Source organism: Saimiri boliviensis, chromosome 4 (assembly GCF_048565385.1).
Source record: "Saimiri boliviensis isolate mSaiBol1 chromosome 4, mSaiBol1.pri, whole genome shotgun sequence".
Classification (NCBI taxonomy): Eukaryota; Metazoa; Chordata; class Mammalia; order Primates; family Cebidae; genus Saimiri; species Saimiri boliviensis.
The window spans coordinates 94,503,816-94,522,536 of NC_133452.1; the positions used below are offsets into that span (position 1 = coordinate 94,503,816).

An 18,721-nucleotide genomic window follows, 5' to 3' on the forward strand; every position below is an offset into this window, starting at 1 on the left:
TATAATGGATCAGACAATTTTTTATGTGTTTTGAATGTTAATATTAATAAGACATAGTTCTCCTTCTCAAAAAGTATAGAGTGGAATACATGCATAGCCGGATAAAAATAGAGCAAGTGCATTGCTTGACACCACTTAAGCAGCTATCTAGTGAACAGGAGTAGTCTGTGTTCTACCATGGCTACAAAATAATGAACGATATAGTATTGCCTCAAACTAGCATGTAAAAGAGAAATAAAAGAATGTGTATGTCAAAATTTCAGTACTAATAATATGGTGACCTTTATCATCACTGAGAAAAAGGATGCATTAAAATTTTAATTGTCAAAACAGGCTTAAAACACCAAAAAAAAAAAGAAAAAAGAAAAAAAAATGACCAGAGATCAAGGAGAGTATGTTTCAATATATTTCAGAACATAGCCAACCCAAACTCTCCAAGGACACTGAAAGACTGCAACTGAACAAAAAATGTAACAGGTATTTTATGAGCCTGACCTGAGAGTTTATAAAAATGGTTTCCTGTAAATACTTCTTCTTTCCAAGGGAACTCTGATCTTGTAAAAATATTTTTAATCCATTTAACCCTGAATAGTTGCACAAATTAAACCATTTTCTTACTATTAATAATATAAATGCATACCTATTTTGAACTTTCTTTCAAATGCTGTGGTAAGCACTTCACAAATATTGTATCCCTTGGTCTTGCTAAAAGAAACACTTTTGACAAATTAAATTTAGCAGAGTTCATTTGAGGCAAGAACAATTCATAAATCAGGCAGCAGTCAGAATCAGAAGAGGCTCAGAGAGCCCAACCCAGCAGGGTGAGCAGTGAGATTTTATAGGAGAGCCACAGATGCAGAGTCAAGAAGTCACCTGATTGGCTACAGCTAGGCATCCGCTTTATTTGGGCATGGAGTGATCAGTTGGCTGCCTGTAATCGGCTCAAACATGGCTGCTTGGCTGCTGTGATTGGCTGAAAATAGACTCTTCATTGTACTCCTAAGTTAGGTTTGAACCTGTTTACCTGTTAACTTAGGTTGCAGTTTGCTATATAGGGACTCAAGGTATGGAGACACCCTCAGGTTAATGGCCTTCTGCTTATTTAACAGTCATCACACACACACACACACACACACACACACACACACACACCCCAATATATCTTAATATCATTTCCATTTTACAAATAAAAAATAAGTAAGAATGCTTATGTCCCTCACTTTTTAAAAAGTATGTTTGATCAACAGTATGTCTTTATAATAAGAACATGACATCTCAAATTTAGACCTTAGTTGAACTATTTTCCTCTTGGCTAATGATTGCAAAGTAATATGTTCAGTCTTTCTACTGTTTGTTTAGAATTCTTCTATTTGAAGGGTTAATATTATCATGAATTAACTGAATAAACAATTTCACCATTAAGTAGTATATGTGCTTGCTTCAGAGTCAAAAAAACCCTACTGGTTCTAGTTATTTGATAGAATGTGAGAAATTAAATACGATTGATTACTTGAATATTGGTAACTTTTAATTGGCTTACTGGTAGTGTGGTTAAACTAATAAATATAAGAGTGTTATGGGAAGATAATAGTCATATATTTATTGTATCATTTTTATACAATGTGACAATATATAATTATATAATGCTTAGAAGTATTTAGATACTTTACATATTGTGTGATTGAATTAGAGATGTCTCCATATTTTGCAAGTTGCTAGCTTACAGCTGAGTGTTTGGAGTGCTTAAAAGTCAGGCAATAACTTTAATTTTATCAGGGAAGTCTTACAGGCTAGACATTGTTTGATCCTCCAGATCCACACTCAGTCTCTCTTTACCAAGTTTCCACTCCTGGAGTCTGATTCCTCAAAAGTTCTCTTGTCTTCTGGCTTTCTATTTGCCAGAAAACAAGATTCTGCCAGTGAGAGACATCATCAGGAAATCTAATTGTAGAGAAAAGAGGTTATGCATTTAATTCCAACTTCCTCTAGACCCCACACCTCCAGCTGAAATTTAGCTCTGTACCCCCACTCCGACCCCATGCAACAGCTTCTCTCTCCAACTACAGCTTTCACTAGTCTGTGATAACAGCTTCTTAAAATTTCTGGTCTAGGGCATTCCCAGTTGTGGACTCCCAGGTGCTTCATCTTAATTCTTAACCCTACCCATACTTGAATAGTTCCTTCATAAACTGCTTTGAAGTAAGTATCTGAATGTGTCTCCTAGGGTGACCAACCATTCTGGTTTGCATGACACTCATGATTTTATTTTAGCAAGATGGTCAGATACCCTTGCCACACACTAGGGCAGATGGTTACCCTCAGCTTCTTAACAGAACCTTTTCTGATCTAGGTAGCTAAGATAGTGAGGATCTGGTAAAAATATAGGCTATATGGTTGAAAGATAGAAGATATCTTATCTGGAAAGAGAGAATGTTAAGTTTTGCTTCCAGACAGTTGGCTTATTTTATAGTAAAGACTAAAAAATTTAGAGAGGGGTCAGAAGAAACAATGTGTAACGTGAGGATATATAGTATCTAGCACTGGGGTAGGTGATTTTTATCATATTATATATATATATCCCCATGTCATAAATGTGTTTGAGTAAAGTAGGGTCTGTAAATATTACAGCTTACCAGGCTCAGTGGACAAGAAAATTCGTTGCAGTCATTATATAGACTTAGTCTAAAAATTAATCTACAATTACCTAAGAATATCTGTCATAATTTTACAAGCATATCTTTAAAATTAATGGAGAATTTTAAAATAATGAATGAAAATGAGTGTCAACTACCTTTACATAATTTACTTAGGTATAATTACATAAAGAACTTAAAAATAATAGGCAACAAGTAGGATTTTGATATAAATCACAATTTATTCTGTGCTAAGAAAATCATTAGTTTCTGCTGCTGAGATAATTCAACAATTCACTCTCAATATCTCACAGTCACTCATCCCCCTGCCTTCATCACTTTTTCTGCTGGTACAATACACAGAGTACTTATTACTAACTTTTTGTGTCTTTCATTAGTGACTTCCACTACTGATGTAGGAATTCAACTTTTTTTTCCTCTAATGATTGATTATCCTGTATCCTGGTTAGCTCACTTTCTTTACTATAGCATACTATGCTAAATGGAACATTCTGTTTCCTTTGACGAGCAAAAAAAAGAACAACAACTTCAGGATTGTGAAAATGAGGTTCCTGTTATGTAGCAAAGTGGACACTATTACATTTTTGCTCTCATTGTACAATTTGTATTTTCCACATATCTTTCAATATTACTTTCAATTTATAAAGCAATAATCTCACCAACAATAATAAACCAATAGCTATACCTCTACCATATGCCAAATACTGTGCTAGACTCTGAAGTAGAGAGTTCAATAAGATGTAGTCTCTGAGCTTCAAAAGTTGGGAGACAGATATGTAAATAAAACATTCCAATAATATTAAAGAGTAAAACAACAGGTTTGCACAAAGAACAAAATACCCCAACGATGTGATTCATTCATCCGGATGTGTGGATTGGGCAGGAAAAAGTTGAGCTAAGACATTTGGCGGAGATCATATCTGAGCTTACTCAGTTAAGCCCATTTCCTTCTCAACTGTAAATGACTTGTCCTGATGAAAAGGTGATTAATGCACCAATTATCCTGTATAAGAGTGTATACAATGAAACTAAGCCTCTTTCTCACTCTACATTTTTTATGGTATCTATGCAAGCAAGCAAATCACAACCAAACAAGAATAAGCAAATACAAAACCAAGCACTTAAATGTTCAGGTATTTTATTACTTATCAATTTTCTCCTACAGAAACCAATTTCAGATACCTTGTGAATATCCACTTTTCCTTACCTGTGGAGTTCTTCACCTTCTTTTTATCTAAATAGCTCTAGTAGGACGGGAAGTTGAATCCATTTCACTGTATTTATAAGTTCTCAGACACTGTAGTTTGGGGCATGTAGCCTTCATGTACAGAAAGTAAATGTCAAGTCGCAAAAGGAATATGTAGTTGGAGAGTCAAGGTTCTGATGTTTTTTCTTCATCTACAATTTAGACCTCAATGTACTATGTCTCTTAGCCTCTGGATCATTCTTTTCTTTTTGTAAAGAATTTTAGTAGATAATAATTACAGCCAAGAGTCTCAAGTGTACCAACCAAGGTTTCGGAGCCATATAATTTAAAGACTAGAAAGAACCTCAGATAACATAAAAATAAATATGTTATTTTTCAGCTAAAGAAGCCCAGAGAAGTGCCTCAGTTAATACAAATAGATAGTGGCATGACTTTCAGTAGACTAATTCCTGTTTCCTTTAAAAGTGGTCAGTATCTTAACACAAAAGCTGAAATAGAGACACTGGAGAGCTTATTACAGTACATATTTCTGGATCCTATTGCCAGAGGTTGTAATTCATTAGGTCTAATGGAGGCCCAGTAATCTGCATTTCTAGCAAGTTTCTGACGGCTGCTGTTGCCTTGGTAAGAACACACTGGGAAACCTGTTCTACAGCATGCATCTTGAGTCCTCACATAAGTATTCTTAAACCCAAGCTTGTGAGAACTTAGTAGAAAGAAGTTCTGACTCTAAAGTCAGCATTTCCTTTTCCCTCCTAATAAGACACTTCATCTCTCTGTAGTACACTTAAAGGCTTGATCTAGGACCTGAAGATTTTCTCTCAGTTAATTACTTATTAATTTAATTTAAAGCCAGTTAATGTATGTGTGCTTCTTGAAATATGAAATCATAAAATATTTTTATTTTATGACTTACACTTTTTTTTTCATTAAAGTACCTTCAGTTCCATTCATGATTATTGATTTATACATCCTGGATTTACCTATCCAATATTTACCCGTCTTGTCAAATTAGTCAACAAGGACTGCCAATTATTCTGTCACAAACTTGTAATCCTTTGCTAACCTTTTACCTCTCTGCCTCCATCTTTCTTTCCCTCCCCATTCACTACCTGAGCCCAGGTGGTCATGTCGGAAGTATATCATTAACCCGCAATGATTATAATTTTACTTTTCTTTGCTCCACAGATACAAACTGACACAAACCATTCTTTCAAAGAAATCACAGTGTCTAAATAATTCCAAGGTTTTGTAAATATATTAAGCAAACAATTAAATGCATTGGGAAAATATAACTTCCATATTAAAAGATATTTTTTAACATCACTAGACTATTTTTGCTTTTCTAAAATTATAGTTTTTAATAGATCAGCCATATACATTTAATTTGCATGCTTACTGATTTCTATTAAAGCAATTATGTATGTTTTCTGGAAATATCCCTAACTTTTTATAGACAGAATTTAACTAGGGATTTTGACAGAGATATTCTCAATCGATTACCTGTTCTTAACACTTTGGATAGTCAGGAAGACTGTCATAGAAAATGAAGGTTTATAATGAGACACTATAGTACCCTACCATGGGGATAAGAAGTGGCATCATGTTCTCTTTAATCTCTCCTTTTTTCTTTTCTTTTTTTTTTTTTTTGGTAAAAATAGTACAAAAAGAGTCCATATAAACACTTTTTAGGGAAAGCAGGGAGCCATTATGAAAGCTACTTTTTTTTTTCTTGAACATTTAAACATACACATATGTAGAGGGCATATTTGGGTAGAGATTATTTCCAAATGAGATTCTTTTGGAGAAGGATGGGGGTTGTATCTTTTGAAGAATTTTCTGAGCCTTAATTCTTCAGAGAGTCTTAAAGCTTCTGTGTGATTCTAAACAGTCAGAGAAACCTATGGTAATCCAAAGAGAGAAACTAAAGACTCTTTTTAGTCTCCTTAACTCTGAATTAGTTGAGAAGCCTTCAGCAGGATTAGCTGCATAATTGTATAGGGAGGGGGTCCAGTACAAAGTATGGCTTGGCCTCATGTTAAAAACTCTTAACAATTTCAAGATGGCAACCGTAGAGCATTCAACCAAATGTGCAGCTCTTGAAGCTGACTCTCTTTCCAATTTCTCCATGAATCTATTGGTGTGTTTTAAATTTTTCATACAGTAGGTTTTTTTTTCTTTTATACAGTATTTTTACTGTACCTTTTCTAGGTTTCTTTCTTTATATTCTTATTCTATAAGCCTTTTTCTATTTTTAAAATAATTTTTAACTTTTTAAACTTTTTCGTTAAAAACTAAGACACAAACACACACCTTAATCTAGGCCTACAGGAGGTCAAGATCATCAAGACAGCGCTAGGTAATAGAAATGTTCCAGCTCAACTATGATCTTACGGGCTCACTGTTGTACATGCAGCCTGTGGTTGAGTGAAATGTTGTTATAGGGCACATGACTGTTTATAGCTCCACAAACATCTTTTTCTAAGACTTCATTGTATTATGTTACTTTTCCAATATGCTAATTCACTGACTTTTTTTCCCCTGTACTTTCTTTTTTTTTTTTTTCCCTCCCTCAGGTTTATTTGTACAAATAGCACAGGAGGACCCCAGCCCCATGCAGATGGCAGCCCCGGGGGGTCGCAGCGGTCCTTCTGTCCTCACGTTGGCAGACAGAGATGTCTACTCTGAAGCCTTTGCAGGGGCCTGGGCACCTTTGGGAGACTGAGCTGGAACTGAAGCTGGAGCTGCAGCCTGGGCCTTGTTTTGATCCTCGGCCTTGGCCTTGACCTTTGGCCGGCAGAGCCTGAGCCCCTTGGCAATGCGTGCACGAGCACTCTTCCCAAGCTCGGGGTGGGCAAAGTGCCTAGGACCGGCTCCCCTGCACTTTCAAGTCTTTTGTTTATTTCTAATACAACTGAGTAATTGAATTTGTCATGATTTTTATACTACTTATCAGTTTATTTTCCATCTCATGATTATCTTCTATATTCATTTTTCTCCTTTCATAATTATTTAAATGAAGTGTGCTTATTTTCTAAATGTTCTCCTCTCTCTTAGGGTAAACCATCTACGAAAGCATTTTGTCCATGGATCTACTGGTGTATTGTGAAATTTTCAAAGGTTCTCCTTTTTGATGTTGTCTTAAATTCACCCTTTGTCATTTTTCCTTTCAGTTTCAATGGGGCCCATGATGACCCAGTCAAAGAACATTATTGTCCAGGTTCCCTATCACTTAGATATGATCATATTACTAAGTGCAGGCTGAGGGTATGTAAACAAAATTGACGTGTGTGACTTTCAGTGCTTCTCCTTAAGAACAGGATGTTTTCTCTGAATTCTCCCTTCCCTGCATAGTAAGTTGGAAAATGTCAACAACTGAATTGATCATACTGCTTCTAGAGATGAAAATCAAGTACAGATAATGATAGAGACATTTTTGCTATGTTAGATCCTTGGATGAGCTCAAAAAGTCTCTACTTATCCCTAACCAACTTGGAATGTTACCTTAAGGAAGCAAAATTTCTAGTTGTTTGAGAAGCTATATTTTTAAGAAATTTTATTATAGTAGTTTCTAGATCAAGGTTTATCAACCTTAATACAATTGATATTTGGGGCTAAAATATTTTTTTTTTGTACTAAAATCTGTCCTGTGTATTTTTGGATGTTTAGGAACATCCATAGCCACTAAACTAGACGCCTACAGCATTCTTCTGGTTGTGACACACAGAATGTCTCCGGACTTTGGCAAATGTCCCTTATGGAACAAATTTGTTTCAGCTTGAGAACCACTAGTCCATAGACCTACGAATGTAGACATTGTTCCCTGTAGTAATGTTGCCTTAATAAAACTTATAAAATATTGCATTCACTTAGGAGTTGGAGAGAAGTGGTGAAGAGGCATGGAAGGCTGGAAGGTGATGATAATTCTTCTGCTGCAGCATTCAATAAAACTGTTAACTATGGTAAATACTTGGCAGAATATATTCCTGGGGACATTAAAGCTTCTAGAGGAGTGCTTAGAAAGGTAGAATATTAGTATATGTTGATTGCTATGTGCTGATTTTAGTAAAATATTATAACAAAAAAATTAGCACAGCTAGGATAAACTGAATAGTTGAAATTAGAAACAGAGGTGACAGAACGTTTTAAGGGAGATAACCTAAAATTGGTTAATAAACTAGAAAAGTGAGATGTCTCAGAGTTGAAAAAACTAACTGCCTCAATACTTCAAACAATGGGAGAAAGAGTGTCACCCATGGCTTTTTGAAGATACCTCTTATTTGTACTTTTCAGCCAAAAGTATGAAAAAACCACACACAAAGATTAGATTATAAATATTGCCTTTATACCACTACCAACTTTTTCTTATGTTCACATTAGTCATCCTTACAATAAAGAAATGTGGGTCCAGGCCCTGCTCACGCCTGTAATCCCAGCATTTTGGGAGGCTGAGGCGGGTAGATAATCTGAGGTCAGCGGTTCAAGACAAACCTGGCAAATAGAGTGAAACTCTGTCTTTACGAAAAATACAGAATTTAGCCAGGCATGGTGGCATGTGCCTATAGTCCCAGCTCCTTAGGAAGCTGAGACAGGGAATCACCTGAACTTGAGAGGCAGAAGTTGCAGTGAGCCAAGATCATTGCACTCCAGCCTGAGTGACAGAGCGAGACCCCATCTCAAAAAAAAAAAAAAAAAGGCCCAGCAAAGAAGCCAATTATTTAAAAACAAGAATCACAGGATTAAGAAGTGTAACTAAAAGAGATTTAGAGATTTTTGGTGAAGTTCTTCCAAATGAAATTCAATAGACCGGAAACCTTAATTCTCAATTGAAAAATCACTAGCTCAGCCTTAAAAGGCTTTTAATTGTGTGACACAAAACATCCTTGATTTATTAAACCAGAACCAGCTGCCGGGCATGGTGGCTCACACCTGTAATCCTAGCACTTTGGGAGGCCAAGGCAGGAAAATCATTTGAAGTCAGGAGTTCAAAACCAGCCTGGTCAACATGGTGAGACCCCCATCTCTACTAAAAATACAAAAATTAGCCAGATGTAGTGGCATACGCCTGTAATCCCAGCTACTTGGGAGACTGAGTCATAAGAATCTCTTGAATCCAGGAGGTAGATGCTGCAGTGAGCCAAGATTGTTCTACCTGCCCCCAGCCTGAGTGACAGAGAGAGATTCTGTCTTGGGAAAAAACAAAACTATACCAGCAAAAAGAGGCAGTGACCTGATACGGCCTGATGAAACATATCATCTGCTTTAGAATATGCCACAGAAGTTAAGGAAACAAAGAAAATATCCCAATTAGTCAAGCTACAGGCTAGAAAAGGACAATGGATAAATTCCTCCCAAAGACCAGAACCAGTCTAACATAGGAAATCCTGCTGCTGCCAGGTCAGGGAGTTCTTGAAATTCTGATCCAGAGTGATTCATTTCCTAATTGTAATGAACCACTGGCTCTTTCTAGGTGAGTATTTTTGTTGTAGTTATCCTATTTCTTTTTCACCATTTTATATTGGCTATGTATGGGGTGAGGGGCTTGGAGGTATGAGAAAAATGACTGCATTTCTTATTTCATCACTGTTGGGCCCCCACTAGATCACACAGAAAGAATTGTGCATAATTCAGAGATACCCAATTTTGAGTAAGGTGCAGTAACCAGACAAGACATTATTATCTCTTGGAGAAGGGATGTTTTCTTTTTGTAAAACAAAACAAAACACAAAACGATGAATACTTGTACATGGATACTTGGGAGGCCAGCATGGCAGCCTGTCAGAAACCATTAATTTTCCCCAGTGTTTTCTTCCCTCCTTATTTCCTTTCAGCAATAGAATTTATTGATTTTTAGCTGTTCAAAAGGTATGCAGCCAAAGAGAATACATCCCCAATCTTCCCTTGCAAAATAGGCCTTATCTCACAACTAATGCTAACAGAATAAGTGAAAACCAATTTCTAAACGTTTTGAATCATGTGTTTAAAAGAAACCTAATTGCCTTTCAAGAACTTCCCCCTTGAGGCTGGCAATCAAATAGCAAAAACTCGAACAATGGCCTCTACCATATACTGACTGAACCCCCTCATTGGAAGTAACATACCTGTTTTGCCAGTTTGGTTTCCTAGATGACCTCACAAAGGAAAGCCCATGTATTTGCCCTGGATTCTCATGTGAGAGAGTGTATGTTTTAATCTTGTTTCAACTACTGAAGTTTTGGTCCCATTAATCCTGTACCCTAACTACTAAATCTTTCCTGGGATTAATATGATGTTATTAACATTCTGCTTAAAATATGTTGAAGTTTCAGATGTATTAAGATTTCTATTTGAAGCTCAATTATTCAGGATATTCACAATTGATCTAGGGTTATGAGACATAAGATATTATAGCTGGGAAAGGTTACTCTGTATTTTTACTCTTAATTTTTAGTCTTGTTAATAGCATTGTTCTGAACTACCTCTTTGTCTACAGAATAAAGCAAAATATTTTCAAATAAGTGTTTTTGGTTTTGCTACATTTCTTATCATTTTTTCTTCAGTTTTCTAATAGAGAATTTTTAATCTCTGTTTTCCCATTATTAAACTAGCTATGTATATATATTTTATCTATCTCAAACACAAAGTTTTAGAACTCACCAGTGATATTATCTATTTGTTAAATAATACCTGCCTTAAAAATAAAACAATTACTTATCTTCAACTTGAGTTTAACTTGTAGCTCTTTTTCTAACAGGCATTCGTGTGTGTTCTTGTGCATTCATATGCATACAGATATAATTCTTACCTTGAGTTTCTTTTCTCTTTAAAAATTTCTTGGGTTTAATAAGTGTCTTTCATTTCTCTTTCTTTCTATTTAGTACAACATTTTCTCTTAGCTGAACTTTAATGATACCCGTAAGTTCTTATATGTAATTATTTTTCTTAGTGTATTTGGGCACTTTTATTGCAATATTCATTCCACCCTTTCCCAACAGCTTAAGTTTTGCCTTTTGGGTTTCAAATAGTGAAACAATTGCAAAGTTAGACTAAAATAAAAAGATTCAGTTTTTTCAGCTCACTTTCTTTAATAGGCAACTTCACAATATAACCTCCCTACAGAGCACAGTGGTGAAGTTCAAATGAGAAATTGAAGGCATGCCAAACTAAAATGAATTGCTGTGCTGATGTTAAGAGTTCCTGATGACCCACTGCTTGTCCATTACATAGATCTTGATCTAGTGGTAGATTTTAACAAAAGTCACGTTGAGATGTAAAAGCACTAAACTGACTTAAAGGCCGCAAGAAAACGGAAGGAAGTAACACTATGTTAACTACATGTTGCTGAGGGCCTCTACTCCAGGAAGGATTTTACCTTCCAAAAGCTCTAGACTGGCACCGCCTCCAGTGCTGACATGGCTGACTTTATCTTCAGTGTTCCATTTGGCACAGCAAGTAGCAGTGTCTCCACCCCCTATAATAGTGACGCAGCCCTTGGAAGTGGCTTTCACAATTTCATCCATAAGGGCTTTGGTTCCCTTAGCAAAGGCATCCCATTCAAATACCCCTAAAGGCCCATTCCACACAATTAGCTTTGCTTGAGCCACAACTTGGGCATGATTCTTGTTGCTCTCAGGACCACAGTCCAAACCCATCCAGCCAGGAGGTATGCCAGATGCTACAGTGGCTTGTCCTACCTGAGCGTTCTCATCAAACTTGTCAGCAGTAACAAAGTCAACGGGAAAAGTAATCTTTACACCATTCTTTCGTGCTTTGGACATGATATCTTTGACGATCTTGGCTCCCTCTTCATCAAACAGGGAAGAACCAATCTCCATGTTGTTGAGTACCTTAAGGAAGGTATAAGCCATTCCACCACCAATAATCATCTCATTGACTTTGTCCAGCATATTTTTGATGAGTTGGATCTTGTCTGCCACTTTGGCTCCACCAAGTATAGCCAGAAAGGGCCTCACTGGGTTTTCCAAGGCTTTAGCAAAGTAATCTAGTTCCTTCTTCATCAGGAATCCAGATGCTTTTTGGGGCAGATTCACTCCCACCATGGAACTATGAGCCCGGTGCGCAGTGCCAAAAGCGTCATTGACATAGATGTCTCCTAGCTTGGAAAGTGATGCTCGGAAAGCTTCTATTTTATCTGGCTCAGCTTTAAACTTCTTTCCAGAAGGATCCTGGCCCTTCCCTTCTTCCTCCACATGAAAGCGCAGGTTCTCCAGCAGAATGACTGAACCAGGTGCTGGGCTGGCACAGGCCTTCTCCACTTCTGCGCCTACACAGTCCTTCAAGAACAGAACATCCTTGCCCAGCAAGGATTTGAGCTCAGCAGCAACAGGCGCTAAAGAATATTTGTCAGGCATGGGAACACCATCAGGCCGACCTAGATGACTCATAAGAACCACTGCCTTGGCTCCATTGTCCAGGCAGTACTTGATGCTTGGGATGGAAGCCTTGATTCTCTGGTTATTTGTAATCTGGTTCTTCTTCATGGGAACATTGAAGTCTACTCTCATGATGACTCGCTTCCCTCTAACGTCCAGCTTGTCTAAGGTCAACTTCTTAGAAAGAGACATCTTGACAATATAAAGACATAGGCTGACCCCTGGATCTTAATGCTGAAGAACCCAGCTGCTGTTGGGAGGCTGGGTCGGTGGTGATTTCTAACGCTTTCCGTTTGCCCCGCCCCTTTCTTCTCGACACCGTTCGCAGCACAAGAGCCACTGTTAGACCGGAAAGGAAATCTAGCTTTGTGATTGGTCCATGGTCCTGTCAATCTGGCTTTGACGTGTGTTGCTAGGTGCAGATTCCAACTGCCTGGGCAGAAGGCCGTGTCGTGGGGTAGAGTGAGGTACCTGCTTTCAGGGCAGGACTTGGGGAGGTGAAGAAATCCCAGAATAAGAATGGTTGTAAAACTACAAGAATCGTCTTGAGGTCTGCGCCTCCTGCTGAGTTTTTCTGCCTCTCACAGCTGGGTTAACGGTTGCTCTTATTATTAAAAACAAAACAAAACAAAACAAAAACAACTTCCCCACCGCTGCCAATCCACATACGCCTCATTCATGTCAAATCTTAACCAGGTGGATATGTAAAAACCTCTGCAGTGCCAAATAAAAGGAATATTCGAAATAATGGTTTTTATATGAAATCTTGCTTATTCAAGTTAGCATGGTATGGTTCTGCTTTTTCCTTGTCTTGATAACTATTTCTGTGGAGGATGTGGCTTGTTGTTAGCCTTCATCCTTAGATACATTCTAGGATGGGGTGGGAATGCTGTCATATTTTCAGGACTTTGCTTCTTCATTCTCAGACTACCATGAAATAATGCTTGGTCACTTCTGCAGGAGAATCCCATAAGGTCATAGCAAAGAGAGTATCAGCAACAGGTGCTGAAAGTAATGGTGACATTTCTTTCAGACTACCAGGTTGTGATGAGGCTCTTTATTTTTTTTTCTCCTCTCTGCTTTGCTCCCTGTACAACTTAGAAATTGAGCTGAAGAAAAACTGCGTGGTTTTCACAAGGATCAAAACACCGATTTGAATTGAAAATGAGTGAGATATTCTATTTTTGGAGAAAGCAAATGTATGTGGCTAGTTGCTTAAGTAATGAAAACTGGTTTTGCGATTTTTTTCACTCAACTCTTTCCATAAGTTGAATGAACTAAATATGTAAAATGAAGGCTTTGACAGAAATATATTTGAGATATCACCCATTAAGATGGCTAAAATAAAAAATAAAAACAAGTGTTGAGAAAGATATGGACAAATTGGAATTCTCATTTATTGCTGATAGGAATACTAAATGGTGCGGCCACTTTAGAAAACAGTTTATCAACTCCTCAATGTTAGACATTTAGTCAACAGCATTTAAAAGCAACCTTAAATGGTGTTAAAAATACATAGTAACAGGAACTCTCGTTTATTGCTCCCAGGAATGAAATATGGTATAGCCATTTTGGAAAACAGCTTGGCAGTTTCTTACAAATATTCATAGACTTACCATACAAGTCATCAATTCTATTTCTAGATATTCATCTAAGGACATCAAGAACCTGTATTCTCTCAAAATTCTGTAAACAAATGTTTAGAGCCACTTTATTAATAATTATCAAAAGTTGCATATCCTTCAAGTAATAAACTGTGATATATCCATGCAATGAAATAATCTAAAAAAAAAAAAGAAAGAAAAAGAAACAAGCTGTTTACTTACACAAAAGACCTAGATACAACTTAAATATGTCTTACTAACTGAAAGAAATAAGATACATTACTTCTGTGTTACTTCAGGCACAAAATTGTATGGCTATTGTGTAATTCCATTTGTATGACATTTGAAAAAAGACAGAACTATAGGGATGGAGAACATATCAGTGTTTGCTGCATGTTAGAGGAGAGGATGATCAACTACAATGGGAATATACAGAAGGATTTTTAGTGTGGTAAACTTTTGTATGAGGTACTGGAGTGGTGGTTACAAGATTCCATGTGCTTGTCAAAATTCATAGAATTGTACATTGTAGAGAGTGAACTTCAATAAATACAAATAAAAAATACAATCTCTGGTGTTGGGGAATCTTATTATGTAATGTAGCCTCTGACAAATAAACCTAACTGTATTACAATATATAGGAAATTTTATTACAGGTGATGTGGAAATTTTGCTGCAGATGATGTGGAAAATAAAAGAGATGACTTAAGTAACTTTGCAAAAGAGGTTTTCAGTTTGCAATACTAAAGACAAAAATAACTGTTCGTAAATATAATACTCTAGTTGGTAAGTTTGAATATCACAAGCATATAAGTGAATAATTCTTAAATTACTTTATGTGTCTTAAAAGAGATGAGCAAATAATGGAAGATAATGAAAAGTTTCTCACTAACAGGAAAATAAGTTACAAATAAGCAAGAGCAGAATGAACTCTGTGGTACTGGACCGAAGTGTGAGATATCAGTGTGAACTCACATTAAGTTCAATATACAGATAGGTTGATACGGAAATAATTACAGATATGTATATATATATATGTGTGTGTCAATTTTCTATTGCTACTGTAGCAACTTGTCACAAATTTAACTACTTGAAATAACACAATTTTGTGTTCAAAAACAATTCTGTAAGTTAGAAATTCAGGGTGGCTCAGCTGGTTTCTTGCTCTGTATTTTATAAAGTTTTGTTGGCTGGGTTGTCATTACAAGGCTCTAGGAAGAATTTACTTCTGAGCTCATTTAGGCTTTTGGCAGGATTCGGTTCTTTGGAATTATGGGACTGAGCTACCTGCTTTTTGCTGGATGTTAATAAACCCCTAAAGGTCCTCTCAGGTTTGTAGGTTCCTATGTCAGAACCCACAATGATGCACTGAAGTTTTCTTGCAATTGGAATCTCTCTGATTTTCATTTCTACTCCATCTATTTTCCACTTTCAGCCAGAGAAAATTCTCTGCTAAGAACTCATTTGATTAAGTTGAGCCAAACTAGATAATACAGGATAAGCTCCCTAATTAAATACCATGATATAATTAATCTGCACAGTCTCTTCTGTCATGTAGTATCAGTATTTATAAGTTCTGGGGAATAGGACATGAGCATCTTTGGTGAGCCATTATTCTGCCTGTTCAATTGTGGTTTACATACATACAAATATATTCAAGCTCTGTTCGTAAGACGGGAGAGAAGCAGTGATTTATAAATAAATAAGTGGGGGGAAAAAGACAAAACTTCCCTATAGAGGAAATCCAAATAACGTTTGTAAATACATTCCTCTACTAAAGGTGGAGATTAATGCACGATTTGAATGTAGTGACAAATAGATTCTGAATATTCAAAGTATCATTCACCATGATTTACAAATATAGATTTGAAAGACCCAAAAGGAAAACATACTCTTCTATTTTGGCACCTTTCTGTAAAGAAGAGTTGCAGTGTGCCCTGCACTGAGCTAAACCACAAGGGCGTTTTGTCACTGCTTCCCCGCCCTTAGTCCTCATGTAACAGCATCTAGCTCTGAGGACCTTGTCTTTTAGAATTAAAATCCTGATACCAATTATGACCCCACATACAGGTTGAAATGTCTTCTTAACCAAATCAAGTTTTCATCTACGTTCACAGTATCAGTGTCTCTACATCCTGCTGTTTTTGGACAGATTTTCCAGGTTTTGTTTATGCAAACGTCCTCTGTTTCTCTTCAGGTCTTTAAAGGACGGCTTACTTAGCTGCTAGTATTTGCTCAGGGCGGTGACTGATTAAAGTGTACGGCGGAAAGATTTCATTAGAGGTTATCAATTTTCTTTGAAAATGGAAACGTGTTATGGATACAATCTATTACTATTTCTATTAGGAAGCTTTTGAAATATTTGGAGCAATTTAGCTTCAATTCATCGTTCAGTTGACAATGAATGCACAATATGCAAATATATATTCCATATGTTATGCAGAGTTCTGGGTGCTGAAATGACCAATAATATATAATTATGTAAATTCTTATGTATCTAGTTCTGTCATGTTAGTCACTAATTTTTATGATTTTAAAATAAACCGATCCCTCTTTTAACAATTTTTATACAATTTTAAAATTGCTTATGAATTTGTAAATGTTCCTATTGATAATAGCAGTAAACTACAATTTATGAATTTAAAAATATTTCCATGAGTTTTTGGGATAATTGTAAAAGGTAGGCTAAGGTCTGTATGGTGCTATTTCCCACTTGCAATGGTAAAAACTGCTGCTCTTGCACCAACCTAATATATAACGTTTTGCACAGTGCAGAGTCAGTTTTTAAACAACAAAATAATTCACGCAATAACATTATGCGTGAATTAGCCAGTGCATTTGTTTTAAAGTATACTTTTTTGCATTTGTCCCTCCACTTACTTATCTATTCTTCTAACATAGTTCTGTTGCATAAATTTTAAGTGAATTTTACTCTCTTTATATTTTGCTATTATAATCTAATTTTTTAGAAGATAAAAAGACACATGGAAATATGTTCAAAATTAAGTAGGTAAGCTACTCAATCACAAATAGGCAATTTTAAAGGACTTTTCGTATTGAATTCCTGTATCTCTGTTATTGAGTTTGTCCTGAAAAGTGAAGGCTAAGGTAAGAATTTTAATGTTATTATAATAGAGTTAGTGAGACATAAGTTCTATAAATATTATGTTATATAATAATACAAATCATTACCAGTTCAAACTAATCCTGGTGGAGGATTGATGTATTGCTAAGATTAGATTTTATTTTCCTTAAGGATTCCAAATTAGATCAGTAGATGCAGTCATCTTAAACAAGAGAATTGTGTTCTAAAACTTATAATTTAAAAGAGTGTTTCAAGAGGAAACATTTTAATTAAAATTTTAATAAAAGAGATTAGAAGCTAGAGAATTTAATTCACAGTAAGTTACTTTAGAGTTATTTTTAACTAATTAATAACCTGGGATTATTTTTCTAAAGACATTCTAAAAACTTTTTTTCAATTTAGTTTTAGGTACGTTTTATTATTCTAAAACTAAAACCATGTAAGCATCAGCTTGTCTTCTAATACTGAAACTCGGGAGATTCACATTGCTATATAATTTTTCTATTACCTCCAAGCTCAAAAGTTTCAATAGAAAATAGAAATATGGGATACCTCCTGAAAAATGGTGCATTGAATTTTAATAAAATTTATCTTTTTATTTGGCTATTACTTAATCATAGTTATGATGTATCTTACTGTGGCTTGCATTATGCAAAACATTTATAATTTAAACAATTATATTAGTTGGTTAACTTTTGATACAGTCAAAATATTTGCCTAGTACTATTTCTTGACGTTTCCTCTATTATAACATGTTGAGGATAACACTGCAATCAAGAAAGGGTATAGGTGGGAAAGGAGGCAGCTGTAGTTTGCATAAGCTCTAAGCTAAAAGAAAGACAAATGATGAAAATGTGTCTTTGTATCTCCAACATTGACTAATGAATTTGGACAGCCGTTGGATTAATTTACTGCAGGGGACAAGACTAATTGACTGGCAAACTAGCTTAATGGAAATATATGGAAGAATATATACATTTCAAAAATATGGTCAGATATCAGTTATTTCTGTATAAGATGAAGACCTGTGAAATACATTCTAGTTCTCAGTCTCTTACCTAGTTTTGGAGATTCCAATGTGAGACAGGTAATTACATGGAGCTCCTTTTAGCAACCACCAAAACCAGTGGGAGGCCCATTGGAGCCTCAGTTTTTTGAATTATTGCATTTCCTGGGAGACAGAAAGTAGCCTTCAGTGGAAGTCCAAAAACCAAGAAAAGAGATTGAGTTGCTACAGAGGATTTTTGTTGCACAGTTTCTCCCTCCATTGTATACAGTTGAAATTACGCCTATCCATGAGTGTGATCCGGATGGACTAAATTGGAGCAGCAGTTGGAAAGGGTATGTATGTCTTGTGAACTTTGATGGACTAAGTGCTGGGCACTCTTGAAATTTCAAAGTTACAATTCAGTAAAACAAATTGTCAAGAAAAAAGGAAAAAAGAGAAATATGAAAAGACAAAAAAAGAGAGGAAAGAGAAAGAAACTAAAAAAGTGAAAAGACAAAGTAAAAGAGAGAAAAGAGAAAGAAACTTTGATAAAAAGGAAGAAACCAGTGCTTTGGGGACCAGTTCAAAATCTCTCTTTCATTGTTCCAGTTGTAGAGTTCTATAGAGGCAATACTGGAGCCAGGCTGGGTGAAGCCCCAAGAACAATAATTATGCTTAGTTCTGGCAGTCTCTAGCTCTCAGCTGATAATCTAAGAAAGAAGCTATTGAAGTAGATGTACCTTAGTGACTCCTATAGGACAGACAATACCTATGCTGGAAATGGTAATAGGGAGCAGAAAATCATGCACTA

The 18,721-nt window shown here is 36.0% G+C and overlaps 1 protein-coding gene across 1 annotated transcript; it reads right to left on the minus strand.

Annotated features, from left to right (window-relative positions):
• Positions 1–10,909: 10,909 nt before the first annotated feature.
• Positions 10,910–12,522, minus strand: PGK2 (phosphoglycerate kinase 2). Its single transcript, XM_003923102.4, has one exon. It carries the CDS (start codon positions 12,423–12,425, stop codon positions 11,172–11,174), a length of 1,254 nt encoding a protein of 417 aa, XP_003923151.1. The 5' UTR covers positions 12,426–12,522; the 3' UTR covers positions 10,910–11,171.
• Positions 12,523–18,721: the final 6,199 nt, after the last annotated feature.

Bases quoted from the DNA above. Each gene is read 5' to 3' on its own strand.
- PGK2 (XM_003923102.4), bottom strand. From the start codon at position 12,425: ATGTCTCTTTCTAAGAAGTTGACCTTAGACAAGCTGGACGTTAGAGGG.